Here is an 18,032-nt window from a genome sequence, read left to right as displayed (position 1 = left end):
CCAACCTTATGAAGACAGGTTAAAAGAATTGGGTCTGACAACCTTGGAGCAACGAAGACAACGCGGCGACTTAATAGAAACGTACAAAATACTCACAGGACACTATAATGTACCTTCATTAAGTGACATTTTCACTCGGAGTGTGTGTGACAGATTGAGAGGACATTCCCTGAAGTTGACACGGACACAGAGTAGTAGCAACCCTAGACGTCACTTCTTATCTAACCGCGTAGTGAGAGTGTGGAACAGTTTGCCCGAAACCGTAATCAGTGCACCTACAGTGAACTCTTTTAAAAACAGACTCGACAAATATTTATTGAATGGACAAAACACAAGTGCATCAGGACATTGACGTGCACGTATCAGCTTTAAGCTGCCTGTGCATTAGCAAATAATAATAAATAATAAATACTGATACATATTACTCATACTGTTATAATGTACAACAAGGGTAAAACCAACGTCTAAGATTTCTTAGGCCATACTGATACATATTACTCATACTGTTATAATATACCACAAGGGTAAAAGTTCAACGTTTCTTATAATAGGTAAACCAATTTGTGTACGTTAACCGCCTAATTATAATATCTACTTAGCACCGCACACTGGCGCATGACACTATAATGGTTGTGGAGTCTAAAGAAAATTTATATGTATAGAGTCGAGGGATTACTCACTTTTCAAGTTGTGAAAACGGTCTCCAGGAGGCAGCGTTCATGAAGGCAACGTTTGTCGAAGCGCGCTCCTTCCATGTCATTCACGAAAGGTTGCGCCGCGCGCCGGCCAGCCCGCCTCGGCCTCGCTGCCGGGTACAGCAGGCGGGGGTCCGCGGCCAGCGTACAGTGGGCGCGGCGGCGGGTGCGGGCCCGGCGCGGCGGCTGCGCGAGCCGCAGTGTGCGGCGCGCCTCCTCGTCGACCGCCCGCCTCCTCGCCATGCGCGTGCTGCTCGCGCTACTGGCCGCCGCCGCCGCGGCGCTGGCCCTGCCCGCCGCCACCGCCGCCGCCGCGCGCAAGCAGGACCAGGACTTCGAGTTCGACGACGATGTGGTACCAGCATTCTTCGATTCTGTAATAATGCCAGCTTCGGGCCCCGTGCTCACTTCAATAAGGCTTTGTGAATCGGGATCGTAACCGGTTGAAGGCGAAAATCGTTAAGAGGAAAAACGTGAAACAATCTTTGCCCTGGACGATGAGGGAAAACGATACTTTAGGTACCTACAAATGATGCCCGGGTAAACATTTATAGAAAATGAGGCTGAAACATAGAGTAAATAAATAGATCTCACGAATCGAAATCGTAAAACTTCCCTTTAGCCGTTCTATGTACCTACCTGTGAAGGTAATATTGTGTTGATTTCTCAATAGGTATAAACCCTTCCCGGGCAAAAATGTTTCACGAGTTTCACGGCACTTCTACAATAGACCTACGTAGAGTAGTGAGCTCTACCTGTAGTGTAGGTGTGTAAGGTGTGTGTATATGAAAGAGTGTTTGTGGTAAATACGGGCGCTAATTAGCGCGCCTTTGTACGCGGCGCGGCCGGAGGATTAGGGCTCGGCCTTCGCATTTTCGCCAAAGAGAATAAATTCGGGAGCGCGGCGCTACTTGCTGCTCGCTCGCTCGTCAATTATGGACGCGAGATGTTAATTCTGTATGTACGGGACGGGACGGGGCCTAGTGTTCTTGATGGACGTGCTGAGTTATGCGAGGCCGATGCGTCCCTCGGGGTAGATATTGTACGTAAGCAAGTACCAATGTACAAGTAGGTACTGTCTTTAGATTAATACAGTTGGCTCTGAAATATTACGCACCCCCCCCCCCTCCCCCGTTGTTTACGACCAGCTGGCAACAATCCAACTCATTAAAATAGATGCTGCAGTACAAGAAAGAGCAAAGAATCTAACTTCTTCAAGAAGATATTAACAAAAATAATTCCGAGCTGAGCATACATGAAGGTTAAAGAAATAACAACAAAATCAATCAATGCAATGAGTTGTAAGCTTATTCCTTGAATGTTTAGCCGATTATCGACTCTACCTGTACCTACTCATATGATAAAGGCCAATTATAGGAAAAAGGCCTCGACTGCACCTTTCTAAATTCCCATTCCCATTAAATATGATATAAAGATTATAAGCTGACTATAAACGTAAACGATTGTAGAGCAACTTCACACCTACCTACACTTCAAATGCCATCTTGTTGTTCAAGAAATAGAGTTGTGAGTTGTCTTGTGCGGTGGAGGAAATTGATTGTTTGGCGGTTTGCGGCTCAAGTAAATTTGGTTGTGCATACCTGTGCGAAGATATGTCCAAAGTAAAGCGAACTGTAAACTACTAAACAATCAATGCCGCGACCGCTCGTATGTAGGTACAGTAACTATACTACTATAAAGTAAATAACAATTAGTACATTGTGCAACAAGGGGAGGAAGTTGAATATTACTAACGAGAGTTAAGTTAAATCGCGACGGCTTGCCGGAGCGATTTAAAGACTCGAGTTAGTAATATTCATACTCCCCGAGTTACACACAATGTTTTTCATTACACTCGCAATGTAAAAAATATGTAAATAGATGTAAAAAAGTTAAGTACGGTACAAGAAATTTCAGTATTCCCTTGGGAGAACGATTTTTCTATAACTCACGCTCCGCCTGCGTGCAATAGCACATTTAAAGTGCGATTGTGATGAAAAAATACGTAGTTACCTAGACCATAAGAGCGTGTCAGATATTTATGCAGATGCAGCCTTCTTTAGTACGATTATACGATGTTATTGGCATTGGCGGTGGTTGATTAGTATCTAGAGACGAATGCCTTATCTTATAGAGGGCATTCAACGAAAACGTCGTAATAATGTAAAATTGATAGTTTTAGTCGGCAAAATGCTACACTTTCCGTCATCTAAAAGACTTATTAAGTTCAGGATTCGATTAGGACATCTTCTTAACTTACATGTTGTGAGACTGGATTTTTAAAAACTAACTCACTTAATTAATTATGATTTTTTTTCTGGTGCATGTTTAGGAAAACCCGCGAAAAGTGCTGACTTAGTCCGTCTAATTTGTAAAATTTGGATAGTTTTGAATGCTTCAAGTGGTAAATTTGTATTATGTATATCCTGTACTACAATCATCTGAGACTACTTCTTTGTTATAAGGCTTTAGAATAGAGTAAATGAGGATATGATGAATCCAATTTGTTTCAGAAATCACCTCAGAATAAGTGTTAATTTCTTCGAAAACTTACGTGTTTTTGAAGTAGTTTTAATATAAAAATAATCTGCAACGCTTACTCAAACAGATTTTATGCAAAAGTTTTCTATTAATTGCAATTTAATATTTTTGATGATTTTTTAAAAATGCCTCCTTATTACCGGTTACGCGCGCTTGCGATGTCAGTACCGCGGCAGAGCTTGTAGAGGCAGGACGTATGTTAGTCCGCTCCGCACGCGGCTCGACGATCGCGAAGTTATTTTGTCATTGTGTGCGGCACCCGCCGTGTCCAAAACCGCACTTGTGTGCGTGTTTGGCTGTACTGTTGCATGTATACTGCGACCGAAAACTTTGATCCTTGGGTTGACGACTTTGGTAACTAACTAATTAACTTGACTAATATTTTTAGTTAGTATTATTTATTATTGAATATCATTTGAGGTTAATGACTCGTCTCAACAAAATCTTTGACAATAGATGGTACTCAGGATCTGATGATGAAGTCAGATGGTAGTCATGAGTTCTCATCAACCAGGTCTTGAAACCATTTCGTGTTTGGGCTCGTTTGATTCGCCTCAACAAGATCTTTGACAAGAGGTGATGGTACCCAGGATCTGATGATGAAGCCGGAAGGTAGTCATGAGTTCTCATCAACCAGGTCTTGAAACCATTTCGTGTTTGGGCTCGTTTGATTTGCCTCAACAAGATCTTTGACAAGAGATGGTACCCAGGATCTGATGATGAAGCTGGAAGGTAGTCAAGAGAATTCATCAACCAGGTCTTGAAACCACTCCGTGTTTGGGCTCGTTTGGTTCGTCTCAACAAGATCTTTGACAAGAGATGGTACCCAGGATCTGATGGTGAAGCCGGAAGGTAGTCAAGAGTATTCAACAACCAGGTCTTGAAACTCTTCTGTGTTTGGGCTCGTTTGATTCGTCTCAACAAGATCTTTGACAAGAGATGGTACCCAGGATCTGATGGTGAAGCCGGAAGGTAGTCAAGAGTATTCAACGACCAGGTCTTGAAACTCTTCTGTGTTTGGGTTCGTTTGATTCGTCTCAACAAGATCTTTGACAAGAGATGGTAATCACTCTTTTATACTCTGGCGCATCCACTGTCTCAGTGTGTCAACAGTCAACTAAAGCAGGTAGGCGTAGCGTAGACTTGTATTTCCTTACAAAAAACTAATACATAGATGTGGACCTTCCTGTGCTCCATGCAATTAAAACAACATAATATTTAAAAACCGGCCGAGAGCGTGTCAGGTCACGCTCAGTGCCTACACTGAGCGTGGCCCGACACGCTCTCGGCCGGTTTTTAAAGCCGCGTTGGTAAATAGCCGCTCGGCTCTTCCGTAGTTTTCCATATTTTTCAAAAACTACAGAACCTATCAAGTTCAAAACAGTTTTCCTAGAAAGTTTATAAAGTTCTACTTTTGTGATTTTTAAATATTTTTTAAATATATGGTTAAAAAGTTAGAGGGGGGGGGGGGGGACACACTTTTTTTTTCTTTAGGAGCGATTATTCCCGAAAATATTAATATTATCAAAAAACGATTTCAGTAATTCATTTTGAAATACCTATCCAACAATAAATCATACGTTAGGGTTGAAATGAAAAAAAAAATCACTCCCTACTTTACGTGTAGGGGGTACCCTAATAAAACATTTTTTCCACTTTTTATTTTTGCACTTTGTCGGCGTGACTGATATACATATTGGTACCAAATTTCAGCTCTCTAGTTCTAACGGTCACTGAGTTTATCCGCGGACGGACGGACGGACGGAGGGACAGACAGACAGACATGGCGAAACTATAAGGGTTCCTAGTTGACTACGAAACCCTAAAAACACATTTTAAATATAAAAAAAAACTACTTAAAATTAAAGAAAACCGATCTTAGTTCCATTATATACAGAGTGGGGCAACATTTATTCAGTGACTTTTAAAAATTATGAAGTCTTTAAATTTTTAATTTTTCATACAAAATAAATATTAGCTTCAATGTACGCCATTATTGTTGTTATTGACGTTGTCTGTCACACTTTAGACTTAACAGAATTCGCAATACATTACCTCTTAGAAAAAACTTTCAAGGGTGATAAAAATCAAAATACAAGTTATTTTTAAAAGTCGCCGAACAAATGTTGATCAGTATAAGTGCGTTTTCACATTATCCGATCCGATATCGGATGTCGGACCGATATCCCATACATTACAGGCGCCATCTTGGATTTTTTCTATTGAAATGCTTCCGACATCCGATATTGGATCGGATAGTGTGAAAACGGCTTAAGGAGAATAGCCTAGAGTTCAATTCTTCGCCTTTGTTACAGGCCCCACTCTGTATATGTACCTAGAAAACATCATCATCTTCCTTGCGTTATCCCGGCATTTGCCACGGCTCATGGGAGCCTGCGGTCCACTTTGACAACTAATCCCAAGATTTGGCGTAGGCACTAGTTTTTACGAAAGCGACTGCCATCTGACCTTTCAACCCAAAGGGTAAACTAGACCTTATTGGAATAAGTCCGGTTTCCTCACGATGTTTTCCTTCACCGAAAATAACCTAGAAAACATATCATATACAAAATGAAATAAAACTAAGAAAACGGATTATATTCATTATACGCGATATAATCTGATTCCATAAATTTATTTCATGAGTAAATATCGCGGTGACAGAAGACAATATTATATACACAATTTATTATATTATAAAAGTTTTTTAATTTATTTCTTTCAAGGCTACACACGTTTTAATAAAAAAAACTGTGATAAGTTTAATAATTAAACTAAAAGGTCAAGTATTTATGCACGAAATCATGTATGCAAATATGTAATATGGTGGTGTTTTTACGCAAGTATCAATAATGGTTAGTCCGCAACGCCACTGACGGCGTGGCGGTACCGACCATGAATGCTATCCCTTTCGCTCTAGCCGCACGTAAGGTTGGTTCGAAGAGGATCGCACGCTATGTCTGTACCGCAGGCTACAATCGTTATGCTTCTGGTTATAGTGTGCGTCTGCACACAGGCGCACGCCAGCGCCGCCGGCGTCGAAATGCGAGCAAGCAGATTTTTTGAAAGCGCTCTTAAGTACGCCTTTTGTACTTTAGGGTTATCTTTAGTACTTAACGACTTTACATTACATATTGAATCGTATTTATATATCTGTATCTCTATTGGGTGATCAAAGTGCCAGATTAGCCAAAACAAAATATAAATGGATGGGATGTGTAAAAAGTAGGGTATTGTGTTAATTTGCGTTTCGTCCGGTTGGAAAAATCCCCGAACATCAGTATTTATGAACATATCACGTGTATTTTTTTTGTTCCTGATGTGTGATACACTCACTGTAGGTATTATAGTAATAGTAAACAAAAAATCCTATTTCTGGGCTATTTTTAGGGTTCCGTACGTAGGTACGGAACCCTAAAAAAAGGAAAAACCGGCCAAGAGCGTGTCGTTGTAAACTAAGTGATCATATTTGGAACAGGGGATCTTTATTAGGTGGTGTGTGTTTGTGTTGCAGGAGGGAGCGGTGTGGCGCCCGCGCCGGTACCTGTACGACCCCAACAGTACGTATACTATCTATATACTATACCTACGTAAACGACCTATTACATGCAAACGAAAGACGCATTCGAATAGGAGAATCGAATGCTTCGATAATCATATGTATGTATATTCATCAGAATACAGACCTATCGCGATTCTTCAACCAAAAACGTTATTTATCAGTGAAAGCTCGGTCAGTAGATATTTTATCTGAAACAGATAGAATAACTATTATCGAATCGGGCAGCTGCCCCGAAGGATGCCCGAAGGGGAAATCATGTAATAAAATACATCAACGAATAATGATCAGTATCTACCTAACCGTTTGCACTTCGTTTCTGCGCGACTTAAATAATACCTGGTTTTGAGCATTTAGTTGTTTCTATTGCGCAATAGACACGTAGTATTTATTGCAGTTATACAATAGTGACTAGTGACGTATAATCAGGTATTTATTTGCTAATTATTAATAAGTCAATTCTCAAATTTCGTGTTTCTTATAAGGTACAGCGGGGTAAATCTCGACTGGGGGGAAAATGTAACTGGTCAATTTTTTCCATGTTTTACAATGTTTGCATTATTAAATAGAGTGTCCACCCGGTCCACCGGTTATACATATATGGTAGGCGTGTTCAGTGGATACATGTAGAACTTAACATCATAGTGTAATAAAATAATGGATTAGTTATATACAATTGTCCTCCAGTCGAGATTTGCCTGCTGTATCGGGTTTAGGCTTTCCTTTTGTACAAATATTATTGCTGTTGAACGACCTGCCCGATGCACTTGGCTGGGGGGAGACCTACATGTACGCTGACGATGTCGCGATAGTAGTGCAAGCAGCGTCATATGAGGAGCTTGAACATAAACTCAACATTACGGCCGCCACAATAGCAAACTGGTTTAGTATTAATGGTCTCATACTAAATACACAAAAAACTCACCTCATTAATTTCGATCTGTCGGGACGTCAAATGAGCTCGTTATCAGTTTTGGCGAAGGGTGAAGTAATTGAACAGGTCTCTAACTCCACATTTTTGGGATTCAAACTCGATAGCGGACTCACGTGGAGTTGCCACATTAACAAAGTGTGCAATAAACTCGCGGCAACATGTTTCGCGCTAAAACGGCTGGCACGTGTCCTGCCAGTAGAAACGGTCCGCTCTTGCTATTTCGCTTCAGTACACACCTGCAGTACGGAATTGAGTTTTGGGCAGGGGCCGCGGAATGGGAGAGAGTGTTTAGGCTTCAGAAGCGCGCAGTACGCGCTATAGCGCGCGTGCCACAAATGGGCTCTGCGAAACCAATATTTAAGAACCTAGGTAGGTATTCTAAATGGCTGTGATTACTCGCGAGGAGGTGGAATTCATGCCTATCAGAAACGAGGTTCACCGTAGGTATAAAACCCGGAGTGCGCGAGCCGGAAAACTACCCCTTGTACCTCTCAGACTCACCAAATCGAAAAAGCTCGTTCATGCCATGGGGCGCAAGGTTTATAATCATCTTCCGAGCGAGGTTGTCGCGGCTCCTAGTGCGTCAGTGTTTAAAATTAAATTGAAAAACTGGCTTGTCGAGCAGGCCTTCTATAACTACAATGAGTTATTTATAATAAGATAATTTTATTGTACTCTCATTATACTGTTGTATTTTATATTATTGTACATTAGTGTAAATGTGATTTGACATTAGTCCGTTCTCTATTGGGAAAAGGTATGAATTTTTGAGTACAGTATTGGCGTTTGGTATGGGTATTATACACGTCCTCCTGAGTCAATTAAGACCGGTAGCCACTTTGAACTCCGTGTCCGAAAGGGGGGAGGGGGGGTCAAAGTATGGAGCTCCCGGTGCTCAGAAAAAAAATTCTGGCCGATTAGTTTGATCTTTTAAGTTAATTTTGGTGTCATTTTTATGTAACTAGATAATGCTCAATTTATTCCCAATACTAGTTTTTTAGGGTTCCATAGCAAAATATAGCGCAATATTTAATATAATGATTTTTTTGTAGCCACGAAATGTAAACAAATCCTCATATTTCAATATTTTTGTACTAAACTTGTTTTAAAAAAAATACTGTTTAAAAGAGCATTTTATGAGTAATCTAAAAACATTAACATTAAATATACAATTTATTATATTTGATGTCAAAAAAATATTGAAAGTACTGCAACGATCGCCAGCGCAGCACAGGGGACGGCATAAAGATTTTTAATAATCATTATACTGCGCCCCGAGTGTTGTTCACGATGAAGAAGAAGCGATGTGTTAACTTAGGGTATATCGTACCTCGTCCGTCGATGTGTAACTTAGGGTATATCGTCCTCCACACTTAATTTTATCAAAATTTGTTAAGCTACTTGGGCGTGTAAAAGTAACACAGTACCTATGCTCACCAACTTTTGCCTTTAAAATATGAATGTGACTTTTAATCCCCTTCAATTTAAAAACGAAGCGAGGTAACAGTTAAAAAGAAAAACATACAGTAAAAGAAGGAATTATCTTATTTACATCCACCTCCACAGTGACATAACTTTGCATTTGAGCTGGCGTTTGATACAATTTTATTGCACCTGAAACTGCAAGATTTAAGGCACCGACATCTTATCAATTCTAGGCATGTTTGACCTGCCATAGGTCTTTGGGTCCACAGTGGCATCCAAGCTCCGTCTTCCTTCTGCCAACCCTATTCAGATGGACAAGGGAGATTTTGAGACTTCTACAGGCATTGTCCCCAAATAGAAACCGCCTGTAACACTGCCAAGGTATGTTGTTTGAGAGCAGCATCTGTGGGAGAAAATTTTTCAATTTGTCTGTCCTTTTTTGTAAACAAAAACTTTCGGCACTCATTTACCGCCTCGTAGGGGCATGATCTGAAAAACAATTATACTCACTGAAATCATGTACTAAGTAGTTTGAATATGCCTACAACTACATGTCCCTGTGTATAAAATATATTTTTGTAAAATAACACGTTTTAGTTATGAGATATCTGACATGTAAACTTTATTGAATGTATATAATTAAAATATCTGACTCTGACTAAAAAAAAAACATGTAAGTTTTGGATGAGTCTATCTCTTAAATATCGTTACCTTACCTGTCATACATTGCAATCACATTTTTTTGAATTTCAGAGCCTGCATCTTCCCCTCTAACCAGTGCTTCAAACCTCTGTGTGATATTTGGATATGGATACGCCTTCCATGCCTCGATTGCGGTTTTTTTGCTTCGTCCGTTAAAAGATGAGGTTGTGACACATCCGGTAAAGGAATGGAATAATGGCAAAACGTGTTCTTTCAGGTCCTGAAACGAGAAAAGATTTCAGATGCTGTGCTGAAAAGGCATTCCAAAATAATGTTAAGAACAGTCGACACAGATGTCACAGATGTCATTATACTAGCTACATCTTGTGTTCCAAAGCTGGAAGGCCTAAAAGAACTTTGAGTACACATAGGAACAGGGTGAAATCGCCAATACCTGGCATGACGTCACTCTATGGATTCATGTTTAGGCAACGGACTTATTAGTAACCAGAACAATTGTTTGACTTTTGATTTTACATACAGAGTTGAATACTTTTCTTATTTCAGGACCTGAAAGAACACATGTTTTGCCATTATTTCATTTCTTTACCGGATGTAGGTCAACCTCATTTTTTAACGGAAGTGGCAAATAACCGCATTCGAGGCATGGAAGGGTTATCCTAATATCACACAGGGGCTGAAGTACTGTATAAAGGGGCAGATGCAGACTCTGGAATTCAAAAATTTGTGATTGCAATGTATGACAGGCAAGGTAACGATATTTAAGAGATATACTGATCCAGAACTTAGGTACATGTTTTTATTAGTATAATTGTTTTTCAGATCATGCCCCTACGAGGCGGTAAATGAGTGCCGAAAGTTTTTGTTTACAAAAAAGGACAGACAAATTGAAAAAATTCTCCCACAGATGCTGCTCTCAAACAACGTACCTTTGCAGTGTTACAGGCGGTTTCTATTTGGGGACAATGCCTGCAGAAGTCTCAAAATCTCCCTTGTCCATCTGAATAGGGTTGGCAGAAGGAAGACGGAGCTTGGATGCCACTGTGGACCAAAAGACCTATGGCAGGTCAAACATGCCTTATAAGATGTCGGTGCCTTAAATCTTGCAGTTTCAGGTGCAATAAAATTGTATCAAACGCCAGCTCAAATGAAAATTTATGTCACTGGTGGATGTAAATAAGATAATTCTTTCTTTTACTGTATGTTTTTCTTTTTAACTGTTACCTCGCTTCGTTTTTAAATTGAAGAGGATTAAAAGTCACAGTAATATTTTAAAGGCAAAAGTTGGTGAGCATAGGTACTGTGTTGCTTTGTTACTTTTACACGCCCAAGTAGCTTAACAAATTTTGATAAAATAAAGTGTGGAGGAGGTACGATATACCCTAAGTTAACACATCGACGGACGAGGTACGATATACCCTAAGTTAACACATCGCTTCTTCTTCATCGTGGACAACACTCGGGGCGCAGTATAATGATTATTAAAAATCTTTATGCCGTCCCCTGTGCTGCGCTGGCGATCGTTGCAGTACTTTCAATATTTTTTTTAACATAAAATATAATAAATTTTGTATTTAATGTTAATGTTTTTAAATTACTCATAAAATGCTCTTTTAAACACTATTTTTTTTTAAACAAGTTTAGTACAAAAATATGGAAATATGAGGATTTGTTTACATTTCGTGGCTACTAAAAATTCATTATATTAAATATTGCACTATATTTTGCTATGGAACCCTAAAAAACTAGTATTGGGAATAAATTGAGCATTATCTAGTTACATAACAAAAAATAAAACCGCCTTCAAAAAAAGCGTGTTACAAAACACGGAGAAACTAAAAAGCCAAAAATAATAAATCCTTCGAATTCAGATTTCTTATCGGATTGCAATAATCTAAACATCCAAATTATAAACAAATCAATTATTTTTGTAGTCGGTACCAGACCTGTTCGTCGCCTTGCTATTTCCTGTTTGCCCCACCCAACCATACGCAGGCTGGCCCCGACTCCAAAAATAATTGATTTGTTTATAATTTGGATGTTTAGATTATTGCAATCCGATAAGAAATCTGAATTCAAAGGTTTATTATTTTTGGCTTTTTAGTTTCTCCGTGTTTTGTAACACGCTTTTTTTGAAGGCGGTTTTATTTTTTGTTAAAAAGTTAATTTATTTGTTGATTTTTAGTGGTTCCTAGTGATATTATATGTATCAGTCCGAATATATGTACAGTAGTGAAAGAATTATCCTTTAACTCCTAACCATTGAGGAGTTGACCTTCCATCATCAGCTCAGCCACATAAAATTATTACCATCAGGCGTAAATACTGGTGTACCTTTGAAAAATACACTAAAAACATTACATGTGCCTATAACATTTGAAGAGTTCCCTCGATTTCTCCAAGATCCCATCATCAGACCCCGACTTGGTGCCAATAATGGGACCATCTCGGGGTTATACTAGGGATTGCAGTACCGGTACTGTTTCAAAGAACCGGGATTTTCGGTACCGAAGCAATATGGAACCGGGATTTCCCGGGATTTTCGGTACTTTCGGGACTGGTCTAATTTTTTCGCTTTTTCAGATATATCAACATATTTTTTTGGCATTTTTCATCTTTTATTAATATATTACCATAACCGAACCGCACCGGCTTCGCTCGGCGTATTATTTTATCTGCCTATTTTATTTCATAGTCATTTTCATAGTGAGATTATACCGTGCAACAACAACAAAGAATCGTGAAGAATTCTGCAACCTACTACTACTACTATCTGGCTACCATAGGCACCAATGGTTACCGTTGCAATACATTACTCCGATTAAGCGATCTGCCATTACTGGGAGATGTTTAATCGCTTAGTAAAAGAAATAAGACAAATACTATTAAAGAAATATAATAATTTATTATCGACCGGCAGTAAAACCTGACAAAATTTCCCAAACATGTAATTTGAATCAAAGAATGTAAACTCCAGGAAACAAAACATTTGAGATGGTGCACTATTTTTTTGCTAGTCAGAGGGATCGATCTCGAGAAAATTTCTATGGAATACCGTAATATCACAATATATCTAAACATCTTTTTAAAAGTTAAGCATGTTTATAGCAGTTATCATTAAAAGTTAGACATAAGCCATTGCCGAATTTTTTTCTAGACCTACATTTATGTATCAGAGCAACAATTCCACCATAGGTATATTATTTTGTTAGAAGTCCATCGGTACGTACGGGCAGGGTTTTCGATTGAAGCTCTTAGCAGTGTGATTTTCACCGACTTTTCTAACACATATGTTATGTTTTAATAATTAATTTATAATAAGAAAACCTTAAACATTCCTCAAGAATCACTCTATTCATACATAGGTGAAAAACGCATAAATATCCGTTTGGTAGTTTTTGAGTCTATCGCAAAATTCGCGAACACGGTTTTATAACATGCAGAAAAATGAGTCAAATGAGATTCAGAGAGAAAACATAAATACAGAACTTAATATAACAAACCTTCACCAAAAATACAAAACTCGACTACTGAACTGGCTAGTGGGGCTAGCTAGGGTATCGCGGTGGCTACGGCTGCCAGGATGCCACTGCCACACGCTATTAAATAGTGATTAAGCGCGTGTTACTGTACCTACGCCTATTTTTTAACTGTTTAAATAATATAAACAAAAATAAATAAATTTTGTAGCAAAAAATGTCACAAAAAAATATTTCCCGAAAGTACCGAAAGTACCGGGATTTTTCATGTTGATTTCCCGGTTCTTTGCTTGGCCAAAAATCCCGGGAATTCCCGGTACTTTCGGTACCGGTATTTCCCGGGAGCAAACCCTAGGTTATACCCGTTCGATCAAAAAAAAAATTTTGAAAATCGGTCCACGATTCTCGGAGATATCGAGTAACATACATACAAAAAAAAAAAAAACCATTCAGTCGAATTGAGAACCTCCTCCTTTTTTGAAGTCGGTTAAAAACGACACCAAAATTAACTTAAAAGTTCAAACTAATCGGCCAGAATTTTTTTTCTGAGCACCGGGAGCTCCATACTTTGACCCCCCTTCCCCCTTTCGAACACGGAGTTCAAAGTGGCTACCGGTCTTATTTGACTCAGGAGGACGTGTATAATACCCATACCAAACGCCAATGCTGTACTCAAAAATATATACCTCTCCATACAAGCATGCCCAATAGAGAACGGACTATAATATGATTTTACGGTTCACTATTATCTGGCAGAAACTTTTTACGTATATATTTGATTCGTATAATAGTTCTTGGCAGAAGTCAAGTTTGGCAGAAACACCTTATACAGAATATGCTTTGGCACAAATTATTTCGCAGATTTTTGTAATACCGAATCGTCTGTTGTCATAATGTTGATGAGCATAATAGTCTTCTAGTCGAACAATACATTTGCAGATAATATTTGTGCATAATATTTAGGCGGCATAAAGTTGTAATTTGCTATTTGTAGTTGGGGAGTTTATTGAAAAACCTTACATTTTTTGACCAAAGCATGAAACTTGGCACAGTTGTTCCTTATATCAAAATAAGCCGATTAAGATCGGGAGCCTTCGGGAGCCTCCCCCCTGGGGCCCGGGAGGGGGGGTCAAAGTACCGCTTCACCCGGCTTGGTTTGAAAAATTCTAACTTACCCCGTTTAGTTAATAGGTCATGTTTGGTATCGTTTTCGAGTAAATCAATAACGTAGAATTCGTTTTTAGTACTAAAATTATCATTTAATGGTAAATAAAATAAAAAAAAATTAAAAAATTTGAAATATTCATCCATGATTTACAAATTCAAGTCATCATAAATGACAAACTGTTTGCTTTTTCTATAAATAAAAAATATGACATGATAGCCTATTTAATATAGATTATAAAAACATAACTTTTATCCACCTTTACTAACGTTAAGTTCCACAAAAAAATTACTTTAAGACGCGCGGCGTCGGTACGCCGCGAGCGTAATTTTAAAATGCCTTTATTTTAGAAACTCTATTAGACCCCGTTTAGCTATTAGGTCATGTTTGATATCGTTTTCGAGTAAATCAATAAGTTAGAATTCATTTTTGGTACTAAAATTATAATTTAATAGTAAGTAAAATTAAAGAAAAATTTAAAAATTTGAAATTTTCATCCATGATTACAAATTCAAGTCATCATAAATGACAAACTGTTTGCTTTTTCTATAAATAAAACATATGATATGAAAGCCTATTTAATATAGATTATAAAAAATATAACTTTTATCCACCTTCACAAACGTTAAGTTCCACAAAAAAATTACTTTAAGACGCGCGGCGTCGGGACGCCGCGAGCGTAATTTTAAAATACCTCTATTTTAAAAACTCTATTAGACCCGGTTTAGCTATTAGGTCATGTTTGATATAGTTTTCGAGTTATTCGAGTGATAGAATTTATTTTTGGTACTACAATTATAATTTAATGGTAAATAAATTAAAAAAAAAAATTCATCTATAATTTGCAAATTCAAGTCAAGAAAAATGTAAACTGTTTGCTTTTTCTTTAAATAAAAATATGATGTAAAAGCCTATGCGTATGTCACCAAACACCCAGACAAGTTTGGTGGAAGCTTTCTTCACGAACTGCTTGGTGTCTGATGACCATGGTCCAAATGTTTCAAATGCAATTGCCGCAAATATGTAGTTGTTTTTTAAAAATGCATATTTGCGCGTTTAAACTGGGCGTTTTGCAGCAGCAGTCCCTGGTTTCTGGGCCGAGCGTTAGACGTTGGACGGAGCCAAGGTATCCACACAGGTCACGCCCCACGCCAAGGGTCGTCCCAGAAACCAAGGCAAAAGCGAGCAACCATCAGGCCGCTTTCCGTCTGCTGCTGACAAGCCGACAGTTTCGAGGGTTGTCGGTATGTTCGCTGTGCCGAGAGCCTTGCGGATTAAATCGTTAAGTGCAGCGTGTCACAAAATTCGGCCAGCAATAGACTGGCAGTGGAGTCCGTGGTGTCCTAATGCGTCGGCAGCAAGGGTGTGGTTGGCATGTCTTTAGCCCCAGTCTTAGACAAATGGCAGTATATGATGAAGTAAGGCAGCCTCGGAAGGAGGTATGTTCTCCAAGTGTCGATCTTTTCTAGTAAAGAGGTTCTTCCGGCACTCATTCACTGTTGCGTAAGGACCCTTGATCTGAAACAATATGTGCATTGTCATTTTATTTAAACAGATTCTGCAACTATCAAATTACAACATTTTGGTGGATCACCTTCACTATTACACACTTACCTATCATACAAAATAATTACAAACTTTAGTAGAATCTGATTAGCCTATCTATGATATTGCTCCATCTCGTAATAGTTTGAAGCCTTGGGTGGCCATGTTTCTCCCTTGTTGATCGTTTCAAGCTGCGTTTATCGTATCTAACCCATACTATGTCTAATCTAGAAACGTTTTCTTTTGGCTTTGAAGCTTAGCCAGGCCACTCAAGGTGTCAAACTATTACAAGATGGAGCAATATCAGAGGCAAATCAGATTCTACTAAAGTTTATAATAATTTTGTATGATACGTAACGTAAGTGGGTAATACTGAAGGTTACGTGATCCACCAAAAAGTTGTAATTTGATAGTTGTAGACTCTAAAATGATAATGCACATATTGTTTCAGACCAAGTCGTTGCGCAACGGTGAATGAGTGGTCGAAGTACCTACCTCTTTAGGTACCAGAAAAGATCGACAATTGGAGATCATACCTCCTTCAGAGGCTGCCTTGCATCAGCATATACTGCGCACAGTGTACCAGGGGCCCATTTCTCGAAGCTACAAGTTACAATTTTCAACTGGTTGTCAATGTCTAATATGACAAGTTGGAAAGAGACTTCCGCTTGTAACTTGTAACTTTCAGTTTTGAGAAATGGGACTCAGGGCGTTCTTGTTTGGAGTCAGGCGTTGGTGCCACACCAAAATTTACCAAGTCCGTCTTCTTGGAGATGGAAGGAAGAAGGAGACGAATGGGTACCACAACCACACTGGTCAGACAACACTGAAGTGGCCAGTATATGCTTAGAAGTTACAAGATGTAAATGTAAATCAGGTTGCAAAAACCGATGCAACTGCATAAAGAGGGTAGAGCCTTCTTTATGCAGTTCCATATGTACCCAGCTATGTTTCTGTAAAGGGAATGTCTAGTATGAGTATGAGTATGAGTAATCTGTCAATTAGGACACCACAGACTAAACTATAAGTGCTAACTTTTCAGTGTTGGATACTCTATGGCAGTTCCGACTCAATTATAATAAGCTCATTATAATTGACTTTAGTTAACTATAATAATTTCAAAAATAGAACTTCATACAATTTCTATACTAATTTGCGATACCTGGCAAATTTTCCTGCATCTGAAACACATTTTTTTTATCTGTCGCGTTATCGGCCAATCAGAGACGGTTATTACAAACAATTGGTTGCTAGGTAATTCGATGTTGATACAATGGTGAACGACTCTATTGACATTAATTTTAACTTGCATGAATGGTGATATTTCCGTCCATTGATGATGAAGATGATGACTCGTAGAAAAAGTATTGTATACAATAGTGATATAATTAAGCTTTTCACTCTCGTACTGTACTACACATGGTACTCGACTGAAAAGTTTTGTATTATATCACGATTGTATAAAATACTATTAGCGATTGTCAGGATGTTAAATGAAATGAAATCATAAAAACCAAATCGACTAATTATTTATTTACAATTTACAATCAATCACATTATTACTAAACACTCAAAGTAACAATCTCGAATATCAGAATAATTAACAGATTGGTAAAACATACGAAATCTACAGACTATGCACAGAATAATAAAAACACGACACGAAATGGACAAATGGGTATACGGTTAGTCTTAACGTTTACTTCACCAGATCGGGATTCGAAAAAGAGACCGGTACGACGGGTGCGCTCGCTTATAAAGGTTCGTGAGGGGGGGTTGCTACCCTACTGTAGTGACGTAGCGTGGCGTCGCGCTTAACCTTTATCTATCTCCTTTTACGGCCTCTCCTGACTCGTGGTCGCCCTCGACCACGTGGTCGTCTAGGCTCGGGCATCAGCGCTTCTCTAACGTCATTGTTATTGGCTATGGGCCTGCCGGAGCTCTCTGTAGTGTGACTGGCAGATTGTTGGTGGTGACTCGTGCTTGATACGGCTTGGCTCTCCTCGCTGTTGGGTTCTGGAGGCAT

At 38.9% G+C, this 18,032-nt stretch overlaps 1 protein-coding gene across 1 annotated transcript in view; it reads left to right on the top strand.

Moving 5' to 3' along the window:
• The first annotated feature begins 753 nt into the window (after positions 1-753).
• LOC125224974 (proteoglycan Cow) overlaps positions 754-18,032 on the top strand; it is a 37,081-nt gene continuing 19,802 nt past the window's right edge. Inside the window, 2 exon segments of the mRNA XM_048128492.1 lie at positions 754-1,050; positions 6,751-6,796. Coding sequence (XP_047984449.1) covers positions 754-1,050; positions 6,751-6,796 — 343 coding nt within the window.

The sequence above is a fragment of the Leguminivora glycinivorella genome, chromosome 3 (assembly GCF_023078275.1).
Source record: "Leguminivora glycinivorella isolate SPB_JAAS2020 chromosome 3, LegGlyc_1.1, whole genome shotgun sequence".
Classification (NCBI taxonomy): domain Eukaryota; kingdom Metazoa; phylum Arthropoda; class Insecta; order Lepidoptera; family Tortricidae; genus Leguminivora; species Leguminivora glycinivorella.
This window is presented reverse-complemented; position numbering and strand designations above follow the sequence as displayed.